Source organism: Venturia canescens, chromosome 4, assembly GCF_019457755.1.
Source record: "Venturia canescens isolate UGA chromosome 4, ASM1945775v1, whole genome shotgun sequence".
Taxonomy (NCBI): domain Eukaryota; kingdom Metazoa; phylum Arthropoda; class Insecta; order Hymenoptera; family Ichneumonidae; genus Venturia; species Venturia canescens.
The window spans coordinates 15672647-15694157 of NC_057424.1; the positions used below are offsets into that span (position 1 = coordinate 15672647).

Below are 21511 nucleotides of genomic sequence, written 5' to 3' on the forward strand. Positions count from 1 at the left end.
TTTTTTCATCTCACTGTCACGAGCCTGCTGCTGTTTAGCATTTTTTAATATTCCAACAATGTGGAGACACAGCTTACGTCTCGTGTGCATGACTGCGTAGAAACAAAGTTATATCATCCTCGCATATCCTCTTTGCATATAAAGATATACGGTGAGCATTCATCAAGAGCAAACGTGGAAAAAATTCGTGGCGGTCATTGAAAAACAGTCAACTTTACTGCTGCGCCAGCGTTATACGACAATGACCCAGAAAGTTGGCACGTCTAAGCTCCAAAGATCTCAGTTTATAAATGGGCATTAAATTCAAACCCAGCGCTATAGGTTAGCGCGGAGTGGCTGTTAGATTTTTCAGGTGGATTAGAAACTAGGGAATCTGGTGAAAGATTTGTGCACAGTCATTCACTGGATACGATTTTCATTAAAACGGTCGACAAGTGAGCAGCTTGGAAGAAAAAAGATGGTTTGCCTCGTACTTTTGAGACTCACTCGTCTGAGAAAAATTTACTTTCACAAGCTTTAGAAAAACGTGGAATTTGTGGACGATAAGAATCTTTCAATGATTTCGTTACTTTAAAAATCAAAATGCTGAGCTTTGACTCGATTTTCGATGTTCAAAGTATGGCCGAAGCGGGCTGAAGCTTCTCAAGGTAAAGATGCAGAAAGAAAAGCCTTAAAATTCAGTAATTCGCTACTACCGTCGTGATTGGTTAATATACAAACATTTTCACCAACTTTGACGAATCGAAAGACGCGCGTACGATGAACGCGAGTGGAGTTTGACGTTCCGGGTCTCTGCCAACCGCTAAAAATAATTCTCAGTAGAATTCAAATCAGTTCCGTCGTCTCTCGGTGCGGTCTCTCGAGCCGAGGTTCTCGTCGACCACCGGGCGACGGACTCAAAATTTTTAATTTCGTCGATAAAAAAATATTCGTGAACAAGCATAACAAAGAAAGTGGAAAAAATGTATCCATCGGAAGGAATCAGTAGCTCGATAAGCGTTAAAACGTAAATATCTTTTCTTCCTGGGAACGAAAGGCCACAGAAACAGCAAAGTCACGAGTCTCTAATCCGCGTTTCAAATTGCCGCCGGAATTCCCGAGCATGGTATTGGCAACAGTCGAAAAATTGATCGGCCGCTGGTGTGACGCGCCGACGTACGGGATCGGGACCACGTGACGCAAAATGTGTGACGTCATACCGCATTGAACCCGAGGTCGAGGCTACATTGAGCGGAGTGGCATTAAACCGAGAGGCGACCCCTCGCGCGGCTGCACGTATGCACATTTGACGCCCTCGAACGGCCACGTCGACGCTTCACATTTCGACGTTTTTTTCCGCATATTCCGCGTTAATTTCGATTCATAAGACAGGAAGAGAGGAACGCAAGAAACGGATTAATCGAGGGGAAAAAGGCTTGAGACGTAACCGCGATCACGACGAAACTCCGCGCTGCTTATTTTCTTCTCGTTCCGCACCACGCGTGCATGCCGTAAGCGTAAAATGTCGGTGATCGATTGAGAGAGAGAGAGAGAGAGAGAGAGAGAGAGAGAAAGAGCAGGGCACTTGTGTGCCGCAAAATCGAAGCGTTCATCGTGCAAGAAAAATGACGGAAGAAAAACGAGAGCCTTTCGGATATCATCAACTGGCGTTTAGCAGTCTCGGCGTCAAGGTGAGCCACTCAACATTCACTTCTCTTTTTTCGTCAACGTTCCACATTCGCACGATTAATTGGGTCATTCATCGAATCGAACGCCTCGCGATATTGTAATGATATTGTTACGAATAACAAATTGGTGACAAACGTTAACGTAATTGATCGTGCGGGGACATGCAAGCAGATAACGAGTACACACGCATTAATGTATTAACCTAATCGCGTTTCTCATTAAAATGTCATAATTATTCATAATTTTATAAGCCTACTAAAACAGCATCGTGATTGCACAAAATATCATCGAGATATGAAAAATGATGCAATTTACAGCATGCACTCAGAGTCAATTCCCTGCAGTAATATTTTCGAGCACAACCTTCTTAACTCCAAGATTTTTTTCATTGTTTACTTCCCATTGTGTATTTTGTATTTTAGTGAAATAAATTATCTCAGAAATATCAACTCAAGCTGTCTTTGAGTTACGAAGCAAACATCATGGTCTTCCAGATGTTCTTACGATCTAATGTGCACACGAATTAGTACAGATTTGGCCACGCGGTATACGTTTCCTTATCTCACAGAGCTCGGCTCCGCACATCCTCTCACTAACTGCATGCATATCCGGACACGGATAACGAGGATAAAAGGCACAAACTAATTGACAGTCTTCGGTATGATTTCGATGCGTTTGCCATGCCTTAAATCGTGCCCGTAGGATCGTATTTTATGGGTGTCTAAATTGGGGAGATTTTTTCTTTCCAATTAAAGATATTATCACTCTAAATTAATGTCTGTTATTAATTCAAAATTTTAAATAAATTTTTTCAACTTATCCTTTTGGTGAATGAAATTGCAAGCCATTAATGAAACAGGGATTAAACAGGAAGGAAAATGGATCAAGAAAAAAGTGTTAATAAAACGACAGAAGGCTGTGGCAGGAATGGGCCATGCCAAGGCGAAACAATATGCCGAAATAATCAAATATGAGGTTATACCAATGCTCGTTATCAATTTCGTTCAATCTTTAACGTGATATATTTTTATTAGTAGTAAGACAATCGCTTCGAATTTTTTTGCAGACCATCATTGTATACTTCATTGTTATTGTGTACTTTTTCATAAACTTCGTAAGAAGCGTTCATTCGTTATATGGGAAGAAGTTTTTCTTCGTATTTAAGCACGTTTATCTAAATAACCAATAGGACGAATCCTTTAAAATTTGATATGCGTGTCAGTCGACTGCCCATTTAAACTCTAAATTTCAAGACTTTCTTAAGAAATCATTTCGTGGTTGAACTACTTTAAAATCAGTGATAACTGAATCGTATTAATCGAAATACGAAATCAATACTCGAGTCCATATAAACGTTTGTATATCTGTACATTTGAAAATGTATCGTGTGTACGAAAATGCATATGTGTACGTGACTCACGTTCACACACATGCGAATGTTCAGGTCGAACGAAGCAAGCAGCAAGTGGTCCAAAATGATTTAAGAATACTCATATTTATGCGCGCATATATCTGCATATGCGGGTATACATTTTGTGTTATAATGCTACGAGAGTGAATTATATCACGAGAATGAAGCGCGTGACTGAATAAAAAGAAATCAGACGCGATTCTTCGTGGAGCCTTGAAACTGAAGCTGCTTGAGAAGCGAAGCTTTATGGATCGAAATTTTATACTGAAAATGACATTAATCCCATCAACAATCTTTTTTACACATGCCATTAATCGTCTCGTTTTATCATATTTTTTAAATTATGTAAATGAGTTTCGTATTGAGAAACAAATCGTACGAGGTGAACGGTCCTCATAGAATTGGCCAAAGACCAAAAAGCCTCGGAATATTTTTCGACTTGTATATCTTCGTGGTAGAACGATTTTTTGCATTTTTATCTCACGATGAAAATAATTCTCTTTCTGAAAATAATGGTCTCGATACTTTAACGAGAAACCTGCTTTTAGTGCGATGTGGGAAAACGCAGTTACCCACGAGGGTTCGTAGTGCCAGCTCATCGTTTAAAGCTTTACTCAACATGGTGCAATTTCCGAAGCAAAAATCTTCGATGCAATCCTAGACTCTTAGAGAAAAAAAAGCTTCGAACATTTTTTGTAAAAAAGTGATTTTTTACAGAAAATTACTTTTACAGAAAATTTTCACTGAAAAACATCATTTTTTTTCTCATCGTATGTCATGCCCAAGGCCAAGTTCTTTTTTGCCATTAATACTCCTTTTTCTCAAACAGTTCTTCGATGTATTTGACATCGGCAGGAATATTATCTCCACGTGGGTGTCGGCCGGGGTCGTTTCGACTTTTTTCCCCCTCAGCGTGTATACTTTCACCTGCAAAATTCACACGTTTACCGCTCGCTTAGAACGTACGTTGTTTCAACCGTTACTAAGTAGCATCGATCGATTTACATAAAAAAAAAAAAAAAAAAAAAAAAAAACGAAAGGAATCAACGAGTTTCAGACTCATCATTTATGCACTCAGGAAAAACCCTTCGTTCATTCATAACGATGTAGTTAAATACTTTAGTCTCTCTCCCAAGGCCATAGAAGCTTATTCGAGTTCATGAAATGATTTATTTTTCATTGAAATTTTTATTAACTTTTTCTTTTTATCAGACATGCTTACATCGAAAATCCAACGATTTTTCAGCTTTCACTCAATCAATTTTTCACAACAAATTCATTAAAAAAAAAGTAAATACGAAAATGCTCATGCATTTTCCACACACAGTCAGTCGAATGATTAAAATACTGTTGGGGCTACCGCTTTTTTTCACACGTGTGGAATGCCAATCACATGTGAGGGATGCCTCGACACCCATCGCTGCGTAGTGACCAGAATACGAAGCTTCAGCCCCTTTACTGGTCGCCGGATATCGGTCAAAACTTGCTCGAATTCGTTCCTGTATTGGCCGTAACTGGCAGGCCCGTAATAGGATGAGCTGCTCGAAAAATAGGTTTCCAATCATACGAAATCGAATACCGAACGTATTACTGAGTTTTTAGCAAGCTTAACTGATCAAAATTTTGGAGAGGGAGCGTGAAAAGAACGTGATCGACGTGAAACTTTGCATGATTATTGTCTCCATTGACTCAATGATAAAAAACATTATTTCTTAGGTACTTGTGCATTTGTACGGACACAAGTTCGTAGGATTTTGACGGTGTAGATTTTGCCCTGAGGAGGCTCCACGAAGAACTTTTACGGGATGATTTTGCTGATTTTTTTCTCGTTTTCTTGTCAATTTTTCGTCTCTTCTTCTTGATTTTTTCTTGCCAATGACAACGGTTGCAGCTGAGGATAAAATCATGGTCGAGCCTTTGTTCACTGATCGGCAAATGGGTTTGACGATAAACCAGTTTTTCAACGTTCAAGGTAAATCGCCCCCTTAATTTTTGAGTTTTCTTGTTTTCTCCTTTTGTACCTTTTTTTAATGTAAAATTTTACCTAACGATTTCTGTGGCTACCGGATATTCTGGCTCACTATCAAACCGCCTGCCATTGGAAGGGTTGACGAGGGTAATCGATTTCATACAAACTTATTCATACTCAAAATAAACCAATTTCATTTGATTGCGACTTCCCGTAATCGTTGTAATTCGATCACTCGATATAATCACTTCTGAAGCGAATAAACGTTTTCGTCATTCGAATTTCAAACATTTGAGTAAATAATTCTATCAGACTCGAATAAAACTTTTTCTGTTTGTAGGATTTTCAACTGAATTTCAAACGACGAATAAATTTGATTTCAACGGCAGTGAGATCTGTCTTTAAATCCCTCTTTTTCTTGTTCACTAACAAGTACACGAGTCTACTCAAGTTTTTCTATATACTTGACCTTTCCAAGAGCGATCTTTAATGACGTTGTTGAGCAAGCAACAACGCACGTTCCCATGTTCACAATTTCGTTATCACTTCGAATCAGTTGCTCTTCCCTATCGATCCAGTCCCCTATCGATTTTTCATTACGATATTAATTATTCAATAACCGGATTATGCTACCTGCGATAGTATTGCATCTAGGAATGAACCATTACAAACGATTATTCTTCATTATTTATTCTGTAACGCGACGTAGAAAATTATCGGGTTTTATGGTACAACGGGAAGTACAGAATTAAAAAATAATTCGAAAGATTAGAATCTAAGTTGAAACAAAAAAAGAATTTCCATTCAAATTGACATTCGTTGGCATACAAATTTATGAAACCCGTTATATGAATGCCTCGGTGATAAGTGCAAGTGCACACAACACCAGCGGATTGGACGAACATAAAAATCCTGGATCGTCAATCATTCGTCACCAACTCTGCAAAATTAAATACAAAAATGAAATATTTCACTGGCAAACCTTCAATGTTTTTTTTCATTCTTATCACATTTTCGTGTCTGGCAACGTGTATGTGCTTTGCCACGAGTAAACTTCCAAAGCCACCAATCGGTGTCGGATAACGAAAAGACATTTGAGAAGCCAATAGACGCGAGTCGTTGAAAATGACGTCTGAGAAATCGATCGTTAATTCGCATTATGGAAATTAGGTATTCGCTTGTTTTTTTCTACTATTTTCCCCCCTCCCGAGACACATATCTTCTGAATATTTTCATCACGTGGATCCAAACATCATCGCGGACTCTCGTGAGCTTTGAAACATTAAATGAATTTGATCGAGGCAATAACACGAGGACTCGTGATCGATGAAACAGGTCTCGTGACTAAGCTCTTTTATTCGTTGTAGCATTCCACCATGCTTCGTCTGTACATTCACACACGCACAGGCAGCCTAATATTCATGTGATTCTTGGGCTATGTGAGGCGCTACCGAGTCATCGATGTATTCGTAAACTACATACATAGTAACACGGCAACTTGATTACTTCGATGTACACAAGCATAAAAACGCGAGAGTGTAAACATTTCAGTCTGACCGGAACGGTTGAACTGTCATCTATTCGTCGACAGATGACCGAAAGCTTCGTTGAACTCGCTCTGGTAATTATACTCGTCAACATATTTATCCGTAATCGTCGTTTATCAATGGAGGTTATCAACCCAGGTTTATCATCGATAAGTATCGAAAAATATTCTCGCGTGCTGCGTAACTCTGTCGTACTGCATTGTCAGAGTTTATCGATCATGTCCGGTGTCATATTCGCACGTTTGTGAAATCTTATTTTGTTTGTTTTTTACTTGCGAGGAAACGCTGACCGGTTGGTTAATTAGCTGGTAAAGATTCGTCGATACGCTGATTTTGAAATTCCTACAAAACTTCCGGATGTGGAGACTCGCTGTTGAGAATTTTCTGATCAATTCTCTACGACTATTTTTATCAATTTTTCTTTTCTGATCCCAATCTTATTGGACAAAACTCTCGTCATCTAATCGTGCTGCGATACGAGAAAAAAACGATTCAATTTTGTATGTTACTTCACTTGGTTTCATTATTTTTTATTCGTTGGGTAAATTGGAAATATTTGCATGGGGAATATTCAATCATTGGTTTTTTTACGCCCTTCCATCCTGCCGGGAAGTTTGTTTAAGAAAAATTGAAAAAAATGCAAAATTGTGCGTTCTTGGAACGACATTCTACAAACCACTTGAAACTCGAAGGCAGTGACAGCCTTCAAACTTTAACGGCATGGCGATTTAGATTTGTGCGGGAAAAAAATAATTGTATGAAAACACAAGACATTGCAAAGCCTCTTGCTGGTTCGAGGTTTTTGGTGCAGCGTCGAAATCAACAAAAATTGTTTCCCTAGAATATTCGCCCCCTTAAAGTGAACTCCTCAGGGTAATTCTGAAAAATCTTTCGAATAATGGGATTTTCGGGGGACAATGGTTCCATAAATTTTAGAATTCTAACGACCTCAACTCTTAGCCGATTTTGAAGCATCTTCTAACGACCTTTTAACGAGAGCAAGGAAAAATTTTAATCCCATAATTTGCCAGCTCGAATAGAATCATACAGAAAAGTCGCTTAAGCACTATCCGAAAATGACATTTTCCTAGTTACTAAGTATAAAAATGAGTCCTCTTTAATTACCCTAATTTGGAGTGTGTGTGTGTGTTCATGAAGAAAAAAATATTCTTCGAGAAAAAACAAGGAAAAGTGTCACGTGCGCGTTAGCTTCAAACCTATGATCCCAAGTACGTACACGTACACATAAAGTGAATAAAGCGATGGTGGGGTTTGCGAGAGCCCCTCGAGAGGATGGTGAACGCCTCGTGGTCTCCGACCGGCTTTCAGTGTCGATTCTTCAGTCCGTTTGGTTCTTTCGTCAAACCGTGCGTTGTTACATCGTCACGCGTGTCACGTTGAGGAGTGAGTGAACGGCAATGAATTAATGCTTATTTCTCGATTAATATAAATTTCGTAGCCGCACGTGCAAATGTATTTGAAAAGCAACGGTTTTTCCCGACATTGCAAAAGTAAGGAATAAAGTTCGAAATTTCGAGCGATCAATCATTGAACTCGTTGTCAGTGGATTCAGTTTATCGCACATTACAAAAATGTCTCCGAAGGTAGGATTTTATGCGGAAATCTTAACTACGAAAGCCTTAATAATCGTGCTGCTAAAGTTATCGAATTATTCAAATTAATTGAACTTTAAAAGTGTAAGGCAAAACTAAGAGAAAATTGTACAGGCACAACGACGAGGATCGAACGTCAAAATTTACTGAGACGATATTTTTTCACGTGTCCGTCCCCGATAGCGATGTTTATTTTGTCATTTTCGAACGTCGGAGCTATTTACATTAAATTATCCAACGTGTTTTATCACCGTTCGAGCGAATTATCATTTTTTATAATTATTGTCATTCCACTTCCATCGATACTGGCTTATTGATGGGGCGATTGTTCTGTTCGTATCATCAAACGATTTTGCGTCGATATGCGATTTATGCATGAAAATTTTTTAAAAAATGAAAATCTCACGTTCACGATCATACGTAATCGTGTCACGTTACTAGTGCGGCCGCGTCATCGTAAGTCTTTAAATTTCAAATGTCATAACGACGTTCTCGACCATTTTACATTCACGTTAATTTATGTACGTACGCATGCAGTGAAAATTGGAACGGAGGAAAACGCCACTTTTCACACGATATCCAGCAGCTGCAATTGTACGAACGACGCGCCACGTTCGATCGAACTCATCGGACGTTGTTATGAATTTGCTCTCGGCGCATTCACGAAATTAATCAAGAATCTCATCGTTTTCTGCGGAAAGGCACAGAGACGCGGACAGAAATTCTTTATCATTATACCAAGAATGAGCAAAGATGAAAAAACTGCTACTGAAGTAAACGTCAATTGAAAATTTCAGCAGATCATTGAGGAAGTTTGGCTAATTTTGGATCTACGACAACCCATGAACAGCAATTTGAATCAACTTGGATAATATCTTGAAAAAAGGCTTCTCCATAAGCGTAAATTCCATGAATCCATCGACCGATGACTTCAGTCATCAAACGAGAAGTTGCCATCACTCTTCCTCATTTTCGAGATTTTAAATGTTTGAGTTAGCAAAATTCATTGAGTTGTCTTATTGGAGTAAATATGGAGAAAATACATGGGAAAACTGCAAAAAAACCATAGAAAAATTGAAAAAAATGTTCACTTTTCTCCATATCTGTGCTTTCGCACAAATGGCAGAAGAACGAGTGGTATATTCATGGAATCCGGCCTTCATGAAGTTCCCGCAGGAATTTGATCATTTAATAATTGAACGGAAGAATAGAGCCCGTTGAGGAATGCATGTTGATGATGCATTCCTTTTAAGGGAACGTTAGCGAAGATAGCGACTATTATGTGGGGCTCTCCTCGTTCTATATAAAGATGTATAGCGCGATTCGTGCAGGAATCCGGTTCTATGGTATTTTTCTTTTTCTTTCCCCTTATCGACTAAGAATGTCAAGCCTGAGACGGTATTATAGAATTCTTGGGGAACAATCTTGAGAGAATAATCGAGCGAGAGAGAAGCATTTGGCCAGGTCAGAAGACCGGTTAGGTTTATTTTCAAGTTCTTTTTCAGTATTATCAAAAAAAATCGTAAAAAACGAAAGGTCCCGAACGAATGATGTCTTTTTGCCTAAAATTATTCGACTGTTCTGATCAAACGAGGGCTTGATGCTTGTGCAACAACTCGAAGAACGTGCACCTTTGGAATATGATTACAGACACTTGTCAGACGTACTCGAATGCTCGAATCTCTAGTCGACTGAGGTACAATTCCAAGTAATTTTGGTCAAACTAATCAAGAGAATCAGAAGAATCTCGGGAAAATAAGATTTTATAAATAAACGATTAAATAAGCGACTAATTTGAAAGACAAAATTTGACAAGTATTGCTTCGTGCTTCGATTTCATTTCTTCAATTGACAGCTTGGAGAAGTTGTTCTTTAAATCAACGAATTATTCTGCGTAGAAGAATCTAATCGATGTGAAATGATGAAATCTCAGGATTGGATCCCGAAGGAAGTCTTATTGATGCGAATTCATAATTCTTAATACTTGCCAACGACCACGAGCTGCGTGAAAATGAGAAAGAGGTTGCGCGAACGCAGGGCAATTTGTAAGCGATCTACGGTTCATATTCACCTACAAAAAGCGTTACGTAAAACGTTTGATCACCAAGAGCCCAAACGCTTTATTATCCTATTGGCGTCGTCGCACAGGATGTGGATAGGGCAGCGCGATGTTGCACTTTTTCTATTATTTTTCTTCATTTTAACAGTTACTTTTGTTCCCTGCATTCGGATACTATATTTGACTGGAGCGCACGAGACTTTTCATCGTGTCGATGGAAAAATAGTGGGGAATTTCGCAATTGTGAGAAAAGCAATGTATAATTTAAGGGCATTGGCAATGACCCAAAGTTTTATGGACTCTCGAGACCAAGAAAAAAGAGAGACAAAATTTACGATTTTTTTTACTTTTTATTGATAGTCTGATTAACGATGATGCAACAAATGTTTGAAATGAAATTTCGAAAGTACGAATTTCCGTAATTTCTTATTTCATACTTTTGTTTTCGAACGATTTTTCCTCGTCTATGATTGCGTGAGAAAAAATGAAAAGTCACGTCGATACTGAATTTTTTCAGGAACGAGAATCCATCAAATTTTTAAGGTTTTTTATCGTCGTTTTTGGTTCACAGAATCCGAGGTGATCGAGACTCAAAGGTGCACTCGAGCCTGTAGAAGACGTCGAAAATTTGATCGATACGTTCGCCGCAGGTCTCAATTGAATCGGAACAATGGAGGATACACAAAGGTAAACGATTGGAAAAAACTCAATACGATAATACGATCAATGTCCGACGACGAATCTCACAATGGCGCGACCGTCATCCGGGTTCAAATATTGTAATCCGGTCGGAAAAATTCGGCTTAATCAACATTCAGGCAATTACTAGAAAAATGTATCTTCAAATTTTCATCGTCGCAGGTACGAGGAGCCGGTGATCTACAAACGACCGTCGACGTACAGCTTTCGGAGGTTCTCAGGTGAGGAAAAATTCCACTCGAATTGGACAAATTTTTGACAAAACTATCGTCTGCCATTAGTAAAGCGTATCAAATGTTTTTTATACTCTTAATTGAAAAATAAATAGTATATTACACCACAAGGGCAGAAAGTTTGATATTCCTGCACTGCGCGTCACAATGCCCTCGGCTTCGCCTCGGGCATTTGACGCGCAGTTCAGGGCTATCAAACTTCTGCCCGTGGGGTGTATACTATTTTTCTTCATAGCCGGTCGAAAGTACGTTTCTTCCGAAATACGCAACTATCGATAGAAGATGTTTTGATGCCTGCCCCCGACATTTGCTGCCCGAGCGAAGCGAGTGCTGCTGGTCGGGGGGGCAGGCACCAAAAAAACAAGATATTAGCAAAGATAATTAATATGAATATTTGCATTCCTATGAAGCTGAAAATAGATCATTATTCCGAACGACTATATTCATTTTATCAGCCTGGTCACTTTATTTTTGGCTTTCACATTGATTTTATCTGGAAGGATAAATGTATGTTATTCGTTCGGATTTGTACTGTTTTGATAATAGTGCTTGGAAATAATATGGCATTTCCATAACATATTTCCGAATGAATAACATAACCTTATTCGTACGGTTTGCAGATGACTAGACACAACCTTTCAAAAAACACGTAAGCAATATCGGTTCAAACGTCAAACGCCAAAAGTAAAAAAAATAATTACGTCAAACCTTTCGGAATGCAGAAAAAAGTTTTTGCTCTCGCCGAGACAAATGAAGCGCGTGCAGTTTTGACAGCGCAGAAATGTTATCTTTCGACAGAGGTGTGCAGAGAAAAATATTTTCGTGCAGGAATATCAAACTTTCTGCCCTTGTGGTGTAATATACTATTTTTTCTTTTTTTTTTCTGCCCTTTTGGTGTAATATACTATTCCACCATTTGAATCGGTTGCTTGGTCATCGTTGATAAAACCATTTTTTTATCGTAATTTCACAATTGACTTTAACACTTTTGTAGACATGGTGCCTGCACGAGTTGTGCTATACATTCTCTCGTTCTCCGGATTCCTCGTTTCGTTCATGATGCGAACTGACATAAATCTGGCAATGGTAGCGATGGCGAAATTTCAAGCACCGTCAGACAACGATTCGCAAGTCGCCACGTCGACACATTGTTATGCAAACTCGTCCATTAGTCTGGACAATTCGACAATCCTACTGGAAGAGGTTTGTATCCATTTTTCACACTCTAACAACGCCTTAATCACCGAAATTATTCAATTAAGATTTCTAATAATCTTTATAAGAATCAAAAGTTGCCGCGACATGCGTCATTTTTTTAGTACACAAAATAACATAATTTTTCAACGGAACTGGTTACATGACTTTGTTTCCACGAATAGTTCGGCTTATTGCACAATGTTACGAACCGCCAATTCACTACAATAAAGCAAACTCTGATTACGTAATTATCTCTTTATTATAGTGATGAAAAGCTCGAATAAATCTGCTCGTCTCGCATCAAGCGGACTGATATCCCATATAAATATTTATGTACTCGGATTTATCCATGTATGCAATAAGCACGTGGATGAAACATTTGTACGTAAAAGTTTGCATGGATATCTAGATAAAATTCATCAACTTTTTATTCTTCCTTGCTTCACGTCCTTAATTCGAGCTTGAAAATTTCTGAAAAACTCGCGGTTCCGGAGGGACCCGGCTTGATTTTTGTTCCATCAACGTGGCGATCTTTTGGGTCAAATGTGTATTTGTAACTGTCTGCAAAAAAAAATATTTTCGATAATTTTTCCATATTTTTCAACAAGAGAGAGCCCTTAAAAGACTAGAAAATCCCAAAAAAATCTTGAGCACGATTTTTTTTTCACAATTTCATTAAAAAATGTCAGAATGACTCGAGAATAATGTTCATTACTGTTCATTCTTATTTAGGAAATGGGTGAATTCGATTGGAGTCCAAAAGTTCAATCAGCCATTCTTGGCTCGTTCTACTGGTGTTACATACTTTCTCAAGTCGTTGGTGGTGTACTCACACAATATTTTGGAACGAAAACTGTATTTGGAGGCTCACAGTTGCTCACCGCAATATGCAGCCTCCTTATGCCCAGCGCAGCTGAACTTCACTATGGTGCGATGATCGCTCTTCGAAGTATTCAAGGAATAGCAAGTGTCAGTACAATAATATCATCATTTTTTTAGTGACTTTGAGCTTTTTATTCTTTCCAAGTTGAGAGCCTTAATCAAAAACATAAAAACGAAAGGTTCCAGCTCGATTTGAGTGAAATTAAAAAGGAGCCTACACTTGTTAAGCTTTCCTTGAAATCACGACGTATCATTGCTGTTTTATTGGGTAGTTACGTGCACGCAGTAAAAGGGGAGGAAAATTCGTCAATTTTTTACCTCCGACTAAGTTTTCATAGAGTTTCAAGCATCAAGTCGAATTTCAATGAATCAAAACTTAAGGATCCTTTAGACGACAAGAATTGAGTTGGTATTGAACGATGTTACGAAAGCCCTACGACAAGACAATTTCCTTAAAAGATAAAATGATAAAAGAATCCAAGTGAAAAATAGAGAAGTTGAAATATGAGGAAAAAATGGTATGAGGAGAGTTAAAAATTCTCATGAAAATAATATGGCACCTGATAGTTGCTGTTTTATTATCGTCCTTCCTCATTTTGATATTTCCTTTTTCAGGGTTTAACCTGGCCAGCAATGTACGCGATAGTGGGCCATTGGATTCCACCTGTCGAACGCTCGAGATTTATGTCTTCCTTCCAAGGTGAGTCATCGATAACTCCGTTTAAAAAATGTGCTTTACTCGAGTCGCAACCGCGACCTTAGATAAAATACCAGTTGACGAACTCGTAATGAAGTGCACAAGAAAAATTGATTTTCTTTTTTCGAAGCGTCGTATACTGGCGGTTTGAGCAATTCATCGAAACAGACTAAAGAAATGTTTTATGTGTTACAGTGAAACTTCGATACGCTCGCCTAAGACTATGTGTAACATGCAATATAACATTGGCAACATTCGCTAATTTTTATCTCGCTGCGTATATCTCAATATGCTTTTGTTTCCATTACATTTTTAATCGATAGAATAATCGAGCTCGAATATCGTCGCTCTCTTGTCCCATTATTTAACATAAAACACACCGATAAGAAAGTAACACCAAAGAAAGGCACGTGCGACATATTTTTTTCATTGGCAAATTTACTAATGCGAATTTCTTTCAGTATATTACGTGAAAATGCCAAATGGATATTAACCTTCGTGGCCCGGAATCGCGATAATAATCTCCATTTAAATGCATTTTCTTTCAGTATCTTTTTTTCAGTTCAAAATTTCTCAACCTCGACAATCTTCGATTACATATTTACATACGTATATTTATATACATTGAAAAATATCCATCAATATTTATTCGCTTATTTATTTACTTGTCTCATGTCTCTCATTATTGTTATATTTCATGTTATGTGCATATATCGACTGCCACAGCGATCATATTATTCGAAATATCTGTATAAACATATGTGCATAATACGATGCGAATGATAATGAATGTTTACACTGATTTTTCGTTAATTTAGCTCTCAACACGTGTTACTGGTTGAATTCGCCGGATCTCGGGGTATACTCGATCAGCGACCGCTCAACAGCATGAGAACGGCAAGAGTATACTTCCAGCCTGGTTGAATCAGCCGAGATCTCCCTGTGTATATATATTTATATAAATATATATAAACATACACATTACTCACTCTCTTTCTATCACTTCTCTCTCTGTCTCTCGCTCTTACTCGTTAAAAACACACTGAAACACACGCAACATTTTTTACAACAAAATTGAGTGTAAATCTTTCGATTTTTTCGCTCTGAGAGGAAGTGAGGTAGAAACTCGTAGAGTGGGTGGATCAAAATTGCTCGATAAATGGGCGTTCTTTGAGCGAGTTGATACTCAAAAGTTTATCTTTAATTCTTATCGACTTTGGGGATAAAAAAATAGTTTAACGGTCAATTTTGGACGTTTGGAAGAAAATCTAAGGAGAGTGGGCTGTTTGAAGAACTTTTTTGACTTCGCGATTAAAGGTTGTGATCGGAGTACCAAGAAGGGAAGGCTTTTTAAAGACACTGAGAGAAATCGAATGGCATGTCGTGACTTTTAGTTCGTTTGAACGACACGTGCTATTTCGTAAATTCGGAATTTGAGAAACCAGTGAAGAAAAGAGAATATAAATTGAAAATCGTTGAATTTTTGAACAAATGAACACAGAGGTAACACACGAACAACACAAAACACAACCAAGGCACAGCAACGTCATCGTTTTGGTAGTCCTCGCCATCTCATTACTAAATATTCATTTGAATCGCATTGCAGAAATCCCCCGTATGAGACTATAAAACGGAATTGCAAGGAGCAAATAAAAAAGCGGCGATGACGCGCAAGAGCTGTTTTGTCGACATGCGAGACAGAGAGAAAGAGAGAGAGAGCCCCGATGCTTCTCGTCAAGTTCATCATGTTTCATCTACTACCGGCTCAAAATGTCTGGGTGAGCTACTGCCCCTAACGTCTAGATTATCTATATTCAAGGGTTCAGTTTCGGCATCGGGATAACCTACTTCCTGAGTGGATTTATCATCGCTCACTTTGGCTGGCGCTATGTCTTCTACACCACTGGAACTATCGGCGTCGTTTGGTGTCTTTTTTGGTATCTCCTCGCCTTCGATACGCCGGCATCCCATCCAAGGATATTGCAGCAGGAACTTCGCTTCATTCAAGGAAGCGTCATTAATCAGGTCGTCGGTAATGAGGTTTGTCAATTTTCAAACAATTATACGAAATATTTTAGAAGCTTTCGACTCAATGATCACTCTTACAAATTGTGATTCGATTAATCATAAGCTAGTTAGGAAGGGGAGTGGACATTTGAAGTTTTACGAAGCAGGGAACGATGAAGCTGAAATTATATTTGAGTTTTGACATTAAGGGGGTCCTGCTTTAGAAAGTCAAAAAAATCGATTGATTTCGCTAATGTTTTTGGATGAGGAAATAACTCGGCATGGCGATCTTTTCGGTACAGTTTCAAGGATATTTCAAAAGTACAAAAACATTTTTTTCATGCGAGAAATACTAATTTGTACATGGTTTATCCGTAAAGTCTGATTGCTGAAGTTTCTCAGCTGCGTACAACGTGGAAATAGCGTCTGCAACAAAAATTCCAATTTTTTTCCATTTTCGTATATTTTTCTTTCATAGGAACCTACAAAAACCCGAAAAAATTGCGAAATTCTATATTTTTGGCGAGTTTGAAAAGAAAACGCTTCTAAAGAAGAAGAAGAATGTCGCACACGAGACAAGAATGCCAAGAAGAATGTTCATAAATGCTCGAATATGATGAAAGATTCAACGATCTTTTATCCTTCCAGGCCATGCCCGTGCCGTGGAGATCGATATTGACCTCGTGGCCAGCATGGGCGATCGGTATAACGACATTCGGCCGGATATGGGTTCACTATGTCTTCATCATTCCTGGTCCCACGTACATGAAAACCGTGCTTGGGTTCAGCATTCAAACTGTGAGGATGAGAAAATGATTTGAAGAATTTTCGACTTTGACTTTATCGATAAAATGAGAATGAAAACGATTTTGACCATATCGATGTTTCGCTGATTTTTTCTACAGAACGGTCTCCTCTCAGGGGCGCCATTCATCTGTAGCTACTTGAGTTCCGTTGTTTTCTGCTACATCGCTGACGTTCTCGTAACCCGAAGAATCATGACACTGACAAACGTCCGGAAGCTGTTCACCGCCCTGTGTAAGTTCCGCTCGATACAGAGACTCAGACTCGAGATGAAAAGATGCTCGAATCCATTCCAGAAGCGAGCCCACTCGAATAAATAATCAAATCTGTAAAACGAAGTTAAAAACAAAATGAAAAAACATCGCACGTCCGAACGAAGTTATTCCGAAATGAATTGGCGCTAAAACTTTTTGTATTTTCAGCTCAAGTCGTACCGGGCATTCTCGTTTTACTGATCGGTTATTTAGGATGCAGCATGGTACTGGCGCTGATCGTTTGGTTCATAGCTGTCACGCTCATAACAGCTGCTTATGCGGGTGCGATGGCCAACATCGTTGACATCGCTCCAAACTTTGCCGGTGAGCCATCATTTTTAAACGAATCCAATCTTGGACAAAACATTACTAAAAAACGAAATAATTTTTCGCATCGTATTAAATAAATGCGGCAACTGGAATCAATTTTTGTAGGACCTGTGCTGGCATTTGCTCAGACAATCCACATGACGGCGAGCTTCTTATCGCCCATTGCAGCCGGTTTCATCACTCAACACAGCGTGAGTCTTCAATTTTTATTTTCCCATAACTTTAAAATTTTTATCATCAAAAAATATTTATTTTCAAACTTTGAAAGCAAAGCTCGTCATTTGAGTTTTGTGTTGAAACACTTTGCCACGAGGGCCTCCATGACTAATAATTTTCCAAGGGATACACGAGACTAAGTTCCAGAGCAATGGAAAGGATTTTCAAATATTTGCCTCAAAAAATACTGGCAAAATTATCGAAGCTTCGAAAGTTAATTATTCGATCATCCAAGTCCTTGCAAACATGAAAATCTAACGATTACTTTTGGACACTGATTTAACAAATATTTGCCTCAAAAAATACTGGCAAAATTATCGAAGCTTCGAAAGTTAATTATTCGATCATCCAAGTCCTTGCAAACATGAAAATCTAACGATTACTTTTGGACACTGATTTAACAAATATTTGCCTCAAAAAATACTGGCAAAATTATCGAAGCTTCGAAAGTTAATTATTCGATCATCCAAGTCCTTGCAAACATGAAAATCTAACGATTACTTGTGGACACTGATTTAACAAATATTGGCATTTTTACCACAGCAAACGCTGGACGCTTGGAGAACGGTCTTCGGACTAACGGCTTGTATAGCATGTGGAACATACGTCGTGTATCAAATATTCGGTACGGCGGACATTCAGGAATGGAATTATCCAGATCGAAAGTATCCGCAGTCGACGATTGACGAGGATTCGACACCGTTGAACGAAGCGTCTCAAAAGAATGGCAAAATCGTGCCGAGGAAAATGAGCCAATCTGAACAAGCGTAACATTACGATTGAGCACTAAGATTAGCAGTCGTTTGTGATGGGTATTATGCGTGTATTCGTACATTACCTTCAGCGCATGTATAAAGTACTAGATATATTCGTAATTCTCATAGGCTCTCCTACGACAGGAAGATTCCATAGTTGAAAGGAAAATTTAAAAAGAAAGAATACAAAAAAGTAACGTTACGTTAAGATCTGAAACTAGACTTCAGGGCTCATCGCATAGTTTATTGTTAAAAAAAAGAGTATTTTTGTGAATAACGAACACCTCAGGAAAGAGCACCTCGCAGTAATCCTCACGAGGCACCCTTTTGACGAAGCAAGAAAAATTTGAAATTATTTATAAAGTGGTTAACAATGAGAAAGAGAGAGAGAGAGAGAGAGAGAAAGGGAGAGAGAAATAGTGCATAACGCTAATAAAAATTGTGAATAACGAACACCTCAGGAAAGAGCACCTCGCAATAATCCTCACGAGGCACCCTTTCGACGAAGCAAGAAAAATGTGAAATTATTTATAAAGTGGTTAACGATGAGAAAGAGAGCGAAAGGGAGAGAGAAATAGTGCACAAGTACTCGATGAGCGAGACGTCCCGAATTTACTTATCTGCTATTTTCTGTGATCGAATATTACGTTCAGCATACGCGAGCGAAGTCTCACAGAAACTGTTTTTTTTTTTTTTTTTTTTTTTTTTTTCGTAAACACGTCTCAAAATGTTCGTTGTTAAAATTTCTATTATTTCGTTCATAAAAATAATGCGCTTTCCATTTGTACATTATTTTTCATCTGTAAAGCATATTACAATGTAAGTTACATATTAGGGTGATTGAAAAAAAAAAAAATGTTTCCTCAAAGTCGCAAGTGATTATGCTAATACATAATGTAAAAGTAATTCTCGCAGATTTTAAGCGATCTAAAAAAGTTTTTAGAAGTGGGGCCAAGGACGTTAAATTTTTTTTTTCTTTTCTTAGTGCCGCCAGTGGAATTTATATATTTTTTTCATTCCGCTGGTGGTACCTCTAAAAAATTTTTCAGGTGATTTAAATTTTGAGAAAGTAATGTTTTTATCATGTGCTAACGTATCAACCTGCGAAACAAAGCTAATCATTTTTTTATTTCGAGACGTTTACGAAAAATCGCAAAACAGCCTTTAGAAAAACTATTGGGACGCCCTTTAAATGTTGTTCCTTCAAGCTCAAATTTTGAGAGAATCAACTCTTGATCGAGTGTTAACTTTTGTCGTTGCAATATCGAACAATCAATCTGTTTTATCGCGTTTTTCACTAAGAAAGGAAAAAAAAATTCAACGTCGTTGGCGCCGCCTCTAGAAATTTTCCTAATATAGCCCAATTTTTTGTTAATACTTTTTCATTATGTATTAACAAAACCACTTGCAACTTTGGGGAAGAAAAAATATTTTGTTTTTTTTTTTTTTTCATCACCCTATTACATATATATTTTAACGATGATGACATTCGTGAGATTCGAACACATTTTTTTGTTCAAACTACACAAATATTTCTGTGAGAATTATTCAACTCTGAGTTCGTTTGTGTACACAAACACGAGCATCGTCGATAGTTTTTCCATTGAAAATTTCGGGTTCCCGTAATATTCCAATTTAGATAATCACGAAGGAGGTAAAAGGAACGACATACGAGGCAATGTTGCAAGAAAAAAAAAACAAAAAGAAAAGTATGTTCATTCATTCGTTTTAATGGCAATGCTGTTTTCCCATCATTCTTTTTAAGGAACTAGTTCGAGTTCGAAAGGTCTTTACGTATCCAAGGGAACATTAATTTTTCGTTCCTTACCAATAGGCAGTATAGTAATTGTATTCTCGTCAGTGCCTTGCCATAGATCTCAAATTAGAATGAATCGATTTTTAACGAATTGGAGAAAGACTAAAACACCTCGATTCGTATTTCTTCTCATTATCTTCTTTTCGTATTTGCCAACAGGATCGAGTAGTTATTTCAAGTAACTTAAGTCGAGATGAAAATGGAAGAAAAAAATCAACGCGAATAGTCCTAAAACACCTAAATCAACAGTTGATTTTTTAAAATGAAATCCTAATCTTAAAACTAGACAAAAATTAATAGGATCGATAGACGAGACGAGTGAAATGAATAATTTACTTTCCACCAGAGAAGTTTTCCGGCTTCGAAAAAAATAAAACCACCACGTATCGTTACATTCACAGAGTAGGTGTGTTGAAAAAAGTGGGGAGGGGGATATCACAATTCCTTTTGGTTAGTTACGCAAGATTAATGTCCTGCGAGTATTGTAATTTTAAATATTTTTATACTTACTTCGGTACTAGTTAGTATCATTACGTAAAACAAAAACAAGCAAATAAAAATGCATCTCTCCTTTCGTTTAAGTATGAACAAAACAAAATATAGAAAAACTTATAACACTTGAAGAATGGTGAACGTTTTCGTCATACGAAAATCCTTCGATCGTCAGTGGGAATGAGATTACAATGTGCTCAAAACTTCGAATCGCTGCTCAGATGATAAATTTGGTCGTTACATGTTGAAAATGCTGGCATTTTGAAAACATCGTTTTTTTTTATCTATAAAAATATATTTGATTGGAGATACGAGAAAGATGAAAAAAAAAATTCTTTCCCAATGACTGATCGACGGGTCGAACTGACGTTCGCATGAGCCAGGCATGTGTAAAACAAACATTCGCAATGCCACTGACTCCGAATTGGTCGAGCTGGATGATCTAAAGTTGGTTAATGGAAAATAAAACGAGACAAAAAGTTTCCGAATTTCTGATAACCGTTGACGTCTGCGTCGAGTATACTTAAGATTCATGTACTAAATGATAATACCGATAATATTTTGCAATATCGATATAATCAGTTGAGATATAATGTCGTGCAAGTTTCACGATTCAAGACTCGACACATCTCCACGCATATGGTTCAACATCTCCGATCGTGCGATACACAAAATAATGTACTTTAAGGGTGTACTTATGTTCTCATATAAATATAAATGCAGCGTGTATAAATAAGTCTGTAAAACTGCTCGAAAGTGAGCTATCAATACACGAATATAATTTTCTTACATATTTGAAATATTTATTCCTCCTACTGCTCTTGCCTTTTATTGATAAACCAACATTTTTCATTAAACACGG

General features: G+C 37.8%; 1 protein-coding gene across 4 annotated transcripts; it reads left to right on the forward strand.

Moving 5' to 3' along the window:
• Positions 1-1248: 1248 nt before the first annotated feature.
• Positions 1249-21438, forward strand: LOC122408962 (sialin-like). 4 transcript variants are annotated; one of them, XM_043416106.1, is made up of 12 exons: positions 1249-1670; positions 10839-10954; positions 11129-11187; positions 12194-12402; positions 13129-13365; positions 13894-13978; positions 15795-16015; positions 16631-16780; positions 16888-17020; positions 17209-17364; positions 17476-17561; positions 18130-21438. In XM_043416106.1, exons 2-12 carry the CDS (start codon positions 10938-10940, stop codon positions 18355-18357), a joined length of 1581 nt encoding a protein of 526 aa, XP_043272041.1. In that variant the 5' UTR covers positions 1249-1670; positions 10839-10937; the 3' UTR covers positions 18358-21438. The 4 variants fall into 4 exon arrangements, with proteins under 4 accessions (XP_043272041.1, XP_043272044.1, XP_043272043.1 ...); XM_043416109.1 differs by lacking the exon at positions 1249-1670 and adding an exon at positions 6568-6669; XM_043416108.1 differs by lacking the exon at positions 1249-1670 and adding an exon at positions 7928-7999.
• The last annotated feature ends 73 nt before the right edge of the window (positions 21439-21511 follow it).